The sequence below is a fragment of the Rhodnius prolixus genome, unplaced genomic scaffold (assembly GCF_049639745.1).
Source record: "Rhodnius prolixus isolate KJV_2025 unplaced genomic scaffold, Rpr scaffold_9, whole genome shotgun sequence".
Classification (NCBI taxonomy): domain Eukaryota; kingdom Metazoa; phylum Arthropoda; class Insecta; order Hemiptera; family Reduviidae; genus Rhodnius; species Rhodnius prolixus.
Window position 1 is genome coordinate 7,305,701 of NW_027411604.1, and position 13,680 is coordinate 7,319,380.

Genomic DNA, 13,680 nt, shown 5'->3' on the forward strand with positions numbered 1-13,680 from the left:
ACTAGCTGCCAGAGTGAGCCTACATTAAAAAAAAAAACACACATAGTAGCTGTTATTAAGTTATTTATATACAATATTATATCATTTAAAACTTCCTGTTAGCTGGGTATTCTGTCAAACTTTCTGATTGATAATCCCCAGGGAATAACCCTTATTTTACTGCCAACCATCCAACTTTATTTGGACACCGTTAGGTACATATATAATGTTCGTTTTTTTTATGCATTCTAATAAAATAACCTTTTATAGTGTTATCCTGACATCTCTATCCTATTGGGTGAGTTTCTGTATTTTTAGCTCAAAATATCCACTTTCAAAAGTTAAAGTTAATTTATTTGATAAGAATAAGATGAGTTTAGACGCAACTTTTTTTGAATAAATAAAACCAAATACTAAGAATACAGTTTTTTAAACTAAATAGATAAATTCAAGAGACGAACTAGGATGGTAATTCATCTCTTTTAGATGATACAAAATTTAGAATGCGCTCTGGTTTTTGAGAATAACTTTCATCAACTTTTTGATATGTACGTATTTTTTTTAAATTTAATTTAATTAAGAATCTTTAATATGTAGGTAGGGTTGATGAAAAGGTGCCAAGAATCTTCTTAGAGCAGTGTCTGCCTTTGAGAGCTGAAAAAACTGGATTATGGTATGCTGTAGAGACTGTTTGGAAGAGAAATTTCGGAGCTATGGTCAGCAAGTTGGAGTCGAACAAACTAGGGCTTCTAAAAAGAGAGTCCAAGATATGTTTATTTTATTTCTCATATTTAACGTAAGAGAAAATAAAAGTATTGCAATAAAGCAATTTTGAATAAATCGATCTATCTATGATAGCGAGTGCTCTTTAAAACGGAATTCTATTTTAATATTTGGTTTCCAATACTCACTATACACAACTGTCGAGTTCATTTGGAACCTTTTTACATTAAATTATTTAAGGTGTTAGTAGCGTTTATGGATCATTGTGAAAGTTGACCGTTCCAAATCTGTTCAAGGGAACGCGGGGCAACTGAATGTTAGCCACATTGCTATTATGGATTATTTAAAATGCACAAGAAAGATGATTTTGTCGAAAAGGAAAAAAAACTCTCAAGACCTTTCGCTAGCATCATCACTTTTTCGAGCTAATCGATCTCATTCTTGTGGATAGATCCTTAACCATTAAGGACTATGTCATTCGTCAGATTATTTGAACTAGATGGCCCAATTTTTTTTATTGACAGGATAAATAGACTTTTATTTTAACAAGCCAATGATGATTATTTCGTTTAAATTGAAAGAGTATTAGATTAGGTTACTTTCACTATTTTATAGTTTGCCACTATACATTACTCGCAAAACGTTCCTTTTAACTTACGTACATTGTTTTAAATAAAAGTATTCAAAGTGAGTGGCCTTATAGCAGGAAAATGCTCAAACGATTATTGAGGTACCTACTTCTATCGATAACACTTATTTTCGTGTGGTACATTGGTTATTTGAAACAATAATTAACAAAACCTGACTAAATGCTAACAGGTATTTAGTTAAAAAATTGGGTTACAAAATTAAAAGCGATCGCTGTATTTCTTCTTGAGAAAAAGAAAAAGCTAAATAATTGAAAATTCCAACCTCATTGCTTTCAGACTTTGAATTTGCCATTTTCAGTTTAGAATTCTTTAATGGTGGTTTTGTCCAAATATTCTTTTAATAGATATCGGTTAGACCAAATTAAAAAAATAATTAATAAATAAAAAAAATCAAGAAAAATTATTTAATTCACCAAATATTAACTTTGATTCAACTATCAAGGTTTTTATATTTATTGACAAAAAAAATAAATTTTCTTTTATCTTAGCTTGTACAGAGTTAAAATTACATTAAAAAGAAATTCCTGCCGAGCTCTTGCTTAAAGTGTTTTTATTTCCTTCACATTGCTGAGATTAGAAATTAAAACCTTTTAAAATAGCACATTCTTAAATTCCTGAAATAATTTCTCTAGAAGGATTTTTTTTTTTAATATTCGTCCTGGAAATTTAATTTGCTAACAGTGTTACTGGCTGAGTAGGTCCTATACTATTGTAAAAACATGTTCTTTTCCTTATTAAGTTTCTAGTTTATACTTTACTAAAAAATAACGGGAAATATTATGTTTGTTATTTTATGAAAATATGATTTTTAACCCTTCTCTTGGTAATAAAAAATGAACATCATTTCTTTACAGCAATATTTATTGCTTTTATTTTCTAAATCTTCATGTTAAGTTTATGCTTTGTAAAGTTTAGATTCTCTTTCTTTGTTTTCTCCCTTTATAATCATTATTTCAAGAAATAAAGTAAAGTAATCGCCTATTTTTTCAGGCAGGGCTTAACGTCCAACTACCAATTAGGTGTCGTGGACGGAGGTGACTTAGCAAACATACTTTACTGTAAGTTTCTTTTATTAACCATTAAATAAAATCCAAGGCCTAAGTCCGGGGAATCGAACCCAGTACCACAATACATATTAGCTTTACAGGTCTCGCCTCTAACCGCTCGGCTACCTGTGGCGCCTCATTATTTCAAGAAATATTAAATCTTATTATTTATTGAATATAATACTAATGAATAATGCCGATTAAAAATTAATTAAACATAATTGCCGTCTCTGATTCTAAGAATGATGTATTACAAATTTTTCGAAAAGTTCTTATCAAAGGTTCAGGTCATTAGTAAAAGAATTGTTAACACTGTAAAATAACATCTTATTAATGTCGCACAAAATTAATTAAATAATAATAAAAAAAAAATCATCGGTAAGAAATGCATGCTTTGTAATCATGGAGAATATGTTCCTAACTTTGGTATACATTTTTCTTAATATTATTTAATGATTTATTTTTTTATTTAGTATTATTCAATACAAATATGTTTATTAGTTGTTATGTAGTGTCTGTTATATAAACGTATAAGCAGAATGTTGAGAGAAACCTTGCATTGAAATAAAGACCACCGTAGAGTACTGTACACTAATTTTGGTTATGTTACTGTGTAGTATGTAATGTAAATATATGCTCATATATAATGTATGAATTGTATATTCAGACTAGCATGTATGATATACATATGAGAAGGCTGTGGTACAACCTCATCATTACAGCTGCTATACAATCTGAACGAGAGAGAGTGAGAAAGATGCATTCATGCTACCTATATGCTGCTTATATGTACATGGTTTATCTGTTTTGTTCTGTAAACCTAAGTAACTCACGATTCCTAGAAAAAAAAAAAGGTAAGCAAATTTTTATTAATTTTACCTGCATACATCGTCTCCTTAATGTATTAATTATTAATTTCATACATTGAAATCATCTCCTTTTTTTACTACGTTGGCAGAGCACTATTTTTCCAAGAAAACATGTTTGCAAATTATATTCATAACATGGTAGTTTTTATCTACAATTATACCCTTGTTTTCCCTAAGAAATCCGGCTTCGGATTTTCATCCGACATCAAAAGCTGTTCTATCAATTAGAAGTGAAAAATTGTCTTACAACGAGTACATACAAAGCGTAAATACTTCTTTTTTTTTCTTTGTTGACAACTGGCTTCCCTACATCAAATGATAAAAAACCATCCTTAGGTTGAAAGCAGAGCACATTAAAAAATACAAAACATAACTGAAATTGGCATTTATTTTTTCATTAGAAGTGGATAAGTTGATGAACACCGTGTTGATTTGCGTATTTTTAGTTTAAATAATTTTTTCCCTGAAAGTTGTTGTTTCTCCCTCATAAAAACCGACCTGGACATAAAAATAATTAAAATTTTGTGAATAGGAGATAATTTATGTTTACATGAATAGTTCCAAGTAACTTCCAATTTTCATTTATCTTGTAAAATGTTAAGTCTGGCAAGAAGTTTTATTTAATTTCCCTCTTACCTGTAAGATGTATTTTATTCAGAATATTTCTACATATTATTTGTAATTTTGTTCCTTCTAAACTTTGTATTTTATCTATTACCTTAATGGTATTATTACTGTTGAAGTCACTTATAACTTGCATTTGTGCTTCCAGCAATTTACAAATAAGTAAAATAAATATATTATTTATATTTTTGTTTAATACTTAGTGATTTTCTCGCATTATTTAAAGAAAAAATAAAATATAATTTAAGTTCTTTATATTATTCTGTTGTATAGTTAAGGGAGTTTTTTGTTGCACAAATGCAGAATAATTAATTATTCTTTCTAAGTTTGTGCTAAGTCATTAATTAACAAGTGTTTTAATTCTGGTAAATAATTTCAGGCCATGACGAGGACATTTACTGTTACACACCACACTTTTTCAGAATCTCTTTCACAATTGCAGGTATATCTATCACGGTTTGCCGTTTCTAATTTATTACCAACCTACAAGTTTAAATAAAATCCAAGTAATAAGAGAAACTTAAGTATTAGTTTTTTGTTTTGTTTTAATTGAGCTTAACTGGTAAAAGGACAAGTATTGAAATTGTATTAAATTTGCGAAATTGAGTTTTCTATGCATCTAACTCAGTTGAAACTAAAACTTGAAAAACCAAAAACTGAAATCTGAAAAAATTGAATATTGTGAAGTAAGAAACGTGTATTTCTAAATAAAGTTGTTGTTTTTTATGTTAAAGGGTACGTGCATGCGGGAGAAATAGCGACTAGAAGCTAGTATTCGGAGCAAAGGAAAATGTTCTTCCTAAACGAACTTTGCCAGTTTATAGAGGGAGTAAACCCAGCAGTTCTCCACTGGAAAGCAGCCTTCTAGCTTCCAATAATATGCTATGTAAGCATTTTATTTTATTTTCTTCCTTCATCTTTTTAATTAATTTGTAGTATAGTACGTCATAAAAGCAGATTTCGTGGCAGCACTTCAGTAGTAATACGTAATGGATAAATTCTAGAATAAACGCGACTCATAATCTTCCCCTAGTCTGCAATTATTCTATTGTACTATTATATTTTAATTAGGTATTATTATTAATTCTAAATTCTCAGTTTGTATATAAAGAAATTTTCCTCTATTTTACTTAATTAGAGTTGCTTCTAGTTAGATTAAAGAAGTCACATTCAACACTTGAATAAGGCACGAGTTTTAAAATCATTTTATCTTGCTGGGATTCTAGAGCCTTCTAATTAGCTTTAACAGGTTGAATAAAACTAGGTTCAATTCTACTCCACTGAATACCTAGACTGTAATGTTGAAATTGAAGAATTCGATGTAAAATTTTAGGCACGTTATGTAGCCGATTCATACTCGAAACAAGTGTTGTAAAAGTACGCAAATTATTGGCATACCAAAACAGCCTTCACTCTAACATAAATTTTTACATTATGAATGTGTGAATAACGAAACTCCTATCATCCTGGACACCTACTAGAAGAGACAACCTAGAAAACGGAATATACAGAAAGCCCACGTCCTCTGATACACAACAGTTCCCACCATCCTGCTTAATATAAACTATTCGTTCGTAGACACCTTCAAACAGTAACTCTGGATTCGCTCTTCAAATTCAAGAGACACAGCCGAGCAAACCTCTCTCTCAAAAAAAAGCATGAATATAGAAGTATGTTGCAAATTCTTTACTGCTTTAAAGTTTTCTATTAAAGATTTTACTTATTTACGAATATTTGTCTAAAATCTATCTGTAACTTATGTTACATTAACTATTCTAAACGTATAGAATCCTTAAACAGTTATTACATTTCATTAATTTTATTTCAGCATTTTTAAAGAATGTTTATGATTTATTTAAATTTTGAATTACTATATATTACTACTATTTATAACCTTCTTCACTTATTCACTCAGTGTTGTGTGAGATGCACAACATATATTATGTCGAATTCTCTATCCCACTTTGATTAATTTTATCTCTGATGATAAATTAAAGGCCGAAACCGGTTACCACTGATAAAATCATTTATTATTTTACTTCAATGTTTCTTCACTTTGTTTCGATTATTTTTGTATTTGTTATTGTTAGTATTTTTGTTTACTTTCTTTTAATTTTTGACTTTTTTTTTTTTAGAACTTTGTCTTAATTTTTGTCCCTTTGATTAGTTTTAGAGTTTTTAATGGTAATTTTTGTTTTTAATGTCAGTTTATTCGAATATAAATTGAAAATAATAACTTTACTTGGAAAGTAGGTAAATAAAAAGAGATGATTTTGAACTAATTGGTTCTTACTTTACTCAAATTTTTAGTATAAATAATAACACTATTAACTAAATGTTAAAATTACAATTCAGTTAAATTTTATAATTCTGAAATAATTTTTCAATAATTGATTCATGAAAAAGCGTTTTGTACTATTCCACAGGATAGATGTTTTCCTTTTTCTTTTCTTTTTTTTTAAAGAAAAGTTTTGCTGCAGTGGTTTGTTATTTTCTTAAATTCAACATCTTCGCATAACTTGGATGATTGTGGGAAATCCGAAAGAGACCAGAATTAGAGTACATAAAAACATTCTATAACAAATCATATAACTACATGATAAATATTCCTTAAAATGGATGTTACATAGTTTCACTTTTTTTACTTTGTATTAAATTATGCAGTTTATTCATAATTTTAAAGTTACTTATGTGGTTTAATATGTAATTCAAAACAAGTTAGAGAAAATTCTCAAAAGAATTATATAGTCTAGCCCTAGCAAGAGTCAGGGTTACCCTAAGGAAGAACTGAATTTATCAAATAAGATTGGAAATATAGCTTCGTAAAGAAAAAGAAAATAAGTAAGGAATATTTTATGCATTCGTCTGAATTCTATGAAGGCAAAAGGTAAAACAGTTTGTTCAGAAAATGCAATTCAAAGAGAGAAAATATATTCTTCTGCCTTTCTTTCGTACTGAAAGGGAATTTGAATAAAATTCATTAGGAAACAAAATTCTTTTATATTAAACGCACAAATTTAAATAGCTAAAAATAGTTTTGGTGGTATTCTTAAAAAAATAAAAAAAACAAATTCGATTTGCAATAACAGATATTCTTCTTCGTTTAATACTTTTAGAGACGAAGAATGGGAGAGATTTCATTGAGGTTTTACAAGTGTTAATATAATTTTAAAATAGAGAGTACGGAACGAGTTCATGCACCTAAAAAATTATCTCTTACTGAGTTGTTGCTGTGTTACAGAGATTTAATTGTATTTAACTCGCACATTTTTAACTTATAACCTCAATCTACGTCACTACACAAATTAGAAGCATAAAATATTAATGCGGTTCCACTCATGGGTTTGATTTAAATCTATGAATTCAAAGGGCTCGTTAAGCCCATCCTAGACTAAATTACTTTTCAAACGCCATTATAAAACAATCAAAGTGTTATTTGTATTAATTGGCCACAAGGATTGACATAGAAATCTTTGGAAATAGCAGAACAAAATTTAAAAAAGATCAATATGAAAGATGTAAACCTAAATTTAATTAAAAATATGTCTAGCCTAAAACTCTCACTTAAACTGGTCTTAAGAAAATTGTTAATGCATTTTCAGGAAGGTGTTTATCGATCACGTGACGGTGAAGTTTTTGCTGGAAGCTATTGTCAATCATCAAGGAGGACCCGTGCACTAGCTGCAGATCTGGCATTGACATTTTTGTCATCTCCTACTATGGAAACGAAAAAAAAACGATGTAAGGTAGTGTCTTGTAAAGTTACTTACTTCTCACAGTTTGCTGCAATGAACTGTGGGAATTCTGAGAGCGTTCTTAAATTTTTTAGCTAAGGGGATCTCCTAACGGCTATTTTCTGTGAAAACCTTATACAGTATATTTGTTACAACCGCAGCTAGAAGAGAAAGTAAAATTAAAAGCAACTCATAATTTTTTCTGCGAAGAAAAAACTTGTCAGTAAGTAAAACTCAACTTAAAACTAATAAATAAAATAATACTTTAAAGGGAGACAACGTAAATCTATAAAAAAGAAAAAGAAGAAATTATATTTCAAAAAGGAAAAAAAATTGTATGAAATATAAGATGTCGATGAATTTCTTGAATGAGATGGTAAAATAGAAAAGAATACTTGGGGCGTTGCCAGGCGTTTGCCAATGGTAAGATAAGTGGGTACTGGAAGCTTGTGATAAAGTTTCATAAAAAGGAGATCTCATTGAAAAAGAGAGGAGGAGCGAAAGGAATAGAAAAAAGTGGTTATAGAGAAAAGCCACCACTAGAAAGGGTTATGTTCAGGTTACATAGAGATAATATAAAAAGTGAAAGAGAAAGAAAACATTCTGACAGAAATGTGGGTATAAAACCAGAAGAAACTAGGGCATAGTATCGTACAAGTATCTATTTAGAAGAGTGTAGGTATTAAAAAAGAACTACAAATTCTCAAGCACATAACCCTCCCACAATGACCCAAAACTAAGGGAGCTAAAAAACATTAATAAGTTATCAGAAAAAATTTACTCTTAGAAATCCCTTCAAAAAATGTCTAGAACTTTATTTTTTTTTAAATTGTAAACATTACTCACGTTCTTAAGATCCTTCTTAAGTTGTTTCCAACTACAAAAATGAGCTTGTTTAACGATAACGATATTATGAATGCTGGAAATCCTGGAGTGTTTCTATAGGGATTGTTTCCACTTCCTTCTGGATTTTTTTTTTCAGGGCTTAATTATTTCACTTTGTCTTCCTCTCGAGGGGGAGCCACAACAGACCCTATGAGTCGCAATGGAGTAGACTTTCTAACCAAAAGAGAGTTTGAGTTTTAGGAAAAGGACCAAATTTGGTAGGTGAAACCACTGTAAAAGAAGAGCGTAAAAAAGTCACGATTGATTTTTTTCCAAATGTATGTTATTTTCTTTCTGATGTTTTCTTTGAGATTTTTTGCATGAATTAATTAAGAATTTTTAGAAGTTCCTCAATACTGAGGTTTTCCTCAATTTCTTTTAATTTCAGCTTCCAACTGGATCCATCCCAAATGTCGTCTTCTCTCAGTCCGTAACCGTAGAGGCTTTTTCGGTCACCATCTATCCACTTCTCTTTGGCTTTGCCCTTTCTCTTTCCTTTAGCTTCCCAGTTTAGGATTTTCAGTAGCCACTCATCCATCTTCCATTCTTTTTTTATGGCCTAACCATGTAAGTTTCTTTTCCTTTACCTTCTGCAGCAAATTTTTTTTTGGAACGTTAATTTTCTTTCTTATATCTTCGTTCTTACTCTTTCAAGCCCTAGTATTCGTACTTGCTCTTCTCCAGAAATCCGTCTCGGTGGCGAGGCTTTTTCCTTAAAGCCTTATTCAAGGTCTAAGTCTCAGACACATAATAGTTTACTTTATGCTAAGTTACTAAATATTGTTTTTTGTACGATTTAGAATATTGCCGCTCCATAATACGGGGATCAGTATATCGATTGCTCATTTTACATCATTTTTACTTAAAGCATCATTACTGATGATAGAGGCGCCAAAGTAGCCGAGCGGTTAGAGATGAGACCTGCAAAGCTAATATGCATTGTGGTTCTCGGTTCGATTCCCGGTTTATTTAATGGTTAATAAAAGAAATTTACAGTAAAGTATGTTTGCTAGTCGCCTCCGTCCATGACACCTAATCGGTAGTTGGACGTTAAGCCCCGCCTGAAAAAATAGGCGATTACTTTACTTTACTGATGATAGAGCCTAAGTAGATGAGTTGTTCACCCCTTGGCATTTTTTTGTCTCCCATAGTAAGGTCTTCTCCGCTTATTGACGACCTATACTCAGTTTTTCTTAAATTTATCTATATACCCTAGTTTTTATATTCATTAAGATGTATTCTTCTGCAAATCGTCTAATAGTTAGTTGATGATTTTCTTGAAATTGTAATTGATTTTTTTCCCCTTCCAAAATGGGAATCATCAGTTAGTGTGACGAGTAATCATACTCATGAGCACATATGAAGTTTACAAGAAAATTTCAAATGGAAACTACTGAGCATCCACAAATAGCCTACCTGGACTGTTACCTGTATTAAGACAATTGCATTTCTTAAGGAGAAAAATGCTTTAAAGGGGTAAAGTTTAAAGAGATGCAAAATGCCTGAATTTAATTTAATTTAATTTAAAAAAATTAATTTCAGTAACTTTTTAATACAAAAAACTATCTCGTGTTACAGTCATCATTTACAACTCTTAGAATGTGATCTCTCATACGTCTTTCTCTTGCTGTAATAATACACTTTTATTTCTTTTAACATAGAATTGTGCAGAACGCACAGTTGCCCTTGGACAACTGTAGAGGCCTGTCGCTAAATAAAAAACAAAAGCAACTGTTGATGAAAGGCGTGCTAAATCGTTCTTTTATTTTGAGGTGCCACTCTGAAGATTCTATTCCTTGAGAATCTCTCAAAAAAACAAATCAATCTCAAAAAAGAGGTCTTAACACCTCTTTAACACCCTTGGGTAATCCAGCATTATTCTTCCAATGTAGTCAGCAAGTTTAGTGAGTGTCGAAATCTTAGTTGAAGTCAGATTCTTGACACCAAAGTTGATTAATCAACTTCTAATGACAGGTGAGAATAAAAATTTGGTTGGGAATATAAGAAACAAGCTTACTGTGACGGGAAAAATTAAATTAAATTAAATCTTAGTTATCACACAAAATTTATTCTTTTCAGATGAATACTTGGCAAGGATAATATCTTAACTTGGTCCTCATTGCATAAAACTTGTGTTCATTATTTCTCATAGGATTCGGATTTTCAATCATCTTCAGAAATTTATTCCATCAAATACGTGTATAGAATTTTATTTTCTCTTCTGTGATTATAGAAACTTGACAAGAAATACTTACATCTCTAGATAGATGAAAATTTAATCAGATGGTTCAGATAAAAAAAGAAAAATCTACCCTAAAAGTAAAATCCAGATAAAAATTACATCATAAAACTGACTCTTTGTAACTCTTCAAAGCAAGATGACTGAAATAAAAATAGAATTTACGTGTAGTATCTCTTATATCATATACGATGTGAAGAGTATTCTTGTAGTAAAATAAGTAAGTTAAATATTGCTAAGCAAGGTATAGTTGTAAATGTAACAATTTATTATTACCGCGCTGATTGTGTAGTTTGCATAGAGGCCGTGTTGTATGTACAGCAGTGTAAAAAAAGTTAAACTGGAGTGAATTTAACAGTGCGCTGATAAAGTAATAAACTATAAAGAAACTACTAAGTTCCAAGATTGTAATCAAACATAATGTTCAGTTTATCAACAAATAAAGGCCGTAAACCATACGTTGTTTTGCTTATATGGTCTCATACCTCCTATACACTGCATACGTGCATAACATTTGCTAAATTAAATTCATATCCCTTGTTAATCTGATCTGAAGTCTTAATTTTGTTTTCCTTATTCCATTGTATACAGCTTAACTTGTCTGAATTGATGATAAGTCCCCATTAAATATTAAAATCAGATAATGGTAAACACAATAATTATTATTAAACAATGCTCTTTTTAGGTTCTTGATATGTACAGTCTTCTTCATTTACTGTTTTGTGAACAGAATAAAACTGTAGAATGTTTAACAACTAAGTTTTCTTTGTAGTTGCATTAACCAACTAACTTTACACGCCATTGATCTGTGTAAGTTCAGTTTTTTTTTTTTTTAATAGTGTTAGATTTTGATACTATAAAAGTTTTTTCAGTTGTTAAGGGAAAATAATCGTAAAAATAATCTAGTTAGAAAACTACTAAATCATTTGGGAAACTATTTTTGGTCTTTTAAATTTTACGAAAACTTTATCATAAGTTAATTATTTCAAACTTCAATAAATTAAAATTAAACTTTGCTAATTTATGAAAGAGAGACAAGATCAAAGAAAACTATACCTTTCAAAACAATTGTCATCATATGCTAAAATTTATCGACATGACCGCGTTGTACTGGAATTGTGTAACAGTTCTATTAATGGTACAACTTTCCTTCAACGTCGAACCAATTGAACTTGTACCGACGATAAATTGTAAATTGTAAATAAAGGAAGATAATAAGTTTATTTTGTCTAATAATTGCACCTCGTAAAACGCTTTTACTAACGTTGGTAAAATGCTTTTACAGATTCATCAAATTCTCGTACTTTTGATTTTTTTAAAAATTAGTTTACATTTATTGTCTGTATTTAAAACTGACTTATAAATTCCAAACAAGATGGAATTTGTTCCTACTGCGCAAAAGACCGGGTAGGGGTTAATACAATTACTGTAAAGAGATACGTATAATATATACTGTTAAGTTCAATCAAAAACACTATAGAAAAAAAGTATTTTATTTATTCAGTAATTGTGTTTAATACATCCCATTATATTTCAACTACAAATAAAATAAACTGGTTAAACAAATGGTTTGAATAAACGCATACATTTAATCGCATTTTTTACGTTAATAAGTAGATTTTACAGTGGATCTCTCCATTATTAATAGTTAGGAAATCACTGAAGTAGAGAATCTCTTGTGGTCTGGATAGAAGAGAATGTACATAGATGTCTGTATCAATAAAAGTACGATGAAAAACACCAAGTTTGGAAGGCTTCAAGTCTTTGAAAGAAAAATTCTACGGTAAATTTGAGGCCCTATAAAAGAACGTGAGGCCTAAAGGTGGACTCGCTAGGAGTTAGTGCACTACTTCCAATAAGTACCTGAGATGGTGTATCATGAAGTTAGAATGTCGAAGACGGAGACCCCCAAAATAACTAAAACAGAAGTGTGGCGAGGTCTAAATTGCAATGGATTATTCTTATACAGGGTTGCTATTGTAGAGGATTGTCATACATCTATTCGATCATAGAAATTTGAAGGTTACAGCAAGAAGTGTAGAAAAACTGGCGAAAGTAGTTTCGAGTCCAAGACTTATAAATGGCCTGTAACGCGAAAAAACCAACACAACAATAACTTTTGCTTAAAAAACGTAGTTTCTGGATATTGTTAATAAAAAGGTATAACATAAAACTTAAACGCAAAACACAATATTTTATTATGTTTTATGAGAAATAAAAAAATAGTGTTTTATTTCATTACGCTTAAACACAAATAACTTTGTAGAATAATTTTTTTTTTTTTATTCAAGGATGACTGTGCTTAGAATAATGCGCAAATTTAGTCCAATTTATTTTTATGTTTTGCTGTGTTATCATCTCTTCATGTGAAAACTTAACAGATTTTAATAATAGGTCTCCTCCCCAACAAAAGCTCTGTAACAAAAGTCTTAGATAATATTAAACAACTGTGACTATTTTCCTCTATTGTTCTTAGTATAAAAAAAATCTCTTATCTTCTGAAAATCTATATCTTCACTTAAAATTGAGAACTGAACTGTCGCTTAATACTAATCCATTTAAATTAAAAATTTTGATAATATTTACATTAGAAGTAGCTTATTTATGAAATTGTCGGAAAATAAAAAAAAAGTTTAAAATTACTCGCAAATTATTGATAATAAAACTGACCATCAGGTCTCAGCACCTACCTGCCTGGTAGATGCTGTTATCTAGTTTCGAAGTTTTGCATTAAAGATATAAATTAATTTTATCTTGTATTTCTTTTAGCTCTCTCTTTTTTTAAAATGATTAATTTTTTTGAATGACTACTCACATTAACTGAAAAATGGTTATCATGAAGTTGTAAATTTATTATTTTAAAATGCCTTCATTTATATGGCAGAAAAATATTTTGTTCGTTTCTTGCTCAATTCTGAAAGAAATATAGCG

The 13,680-nt window shown here is 29.9% G+C and overlaps 2 protein-coding genes across 10 annotated transcripts in view; one reads left to right on the forward strand and one right to left on the reverse strand.

Annotated features, from left to right (window-relative positions):
* The window catches only part of Tpst (tyrosylprotein sulfotransferase), a 332,855-nt gene that overhangs the window by 318,183 nt on the left and 992 nt on the right, over positions 1-13,680 (reverse strand). The gene's annotated exons all lie outside the window — the stretch shown is intronic.
* Positions 1-13,680, forward strand: part of LOC141454569 (5-taurinomethyluridine-[tRNA] synthase subunit MTO1, mitochondrial) — a 28,430-nt gene that overhangs the window by 5,178 nt on the left and 9,572 nt on the right. For 7 of the 8 annotated variants that reach the window (XM_074128963.1, XM_074128968.1, XM_074128964.1 and 4 more), the window contains 5 exons: positions 577-2,410; positions 3,066-3,252; positions 4,271-4,333; positions 4,626-4,777; positions 7,494-7,637. In XM_074128963.1, the coding sequence (XP_073985064.1) occupies positions 7,611-7,637 (27 nt within the window). In that variant the 5' untranslated portion in view covers positions 577-2,410; positions 3,066-3,252; positions 4,271-4,333; positions 4,626-4,777; positions 7,494-7,610. Of the gene's footprint in view, positions 1-576; positions 2,411-3,065; positions 3,253-4,270; positions 4,334-4,625; positions 4,778-7,493; positions 7,638-13,680 lie in introns of those variants that run through there. The other variant, XM_074128966.1, reaches the window with a different exon arrangement.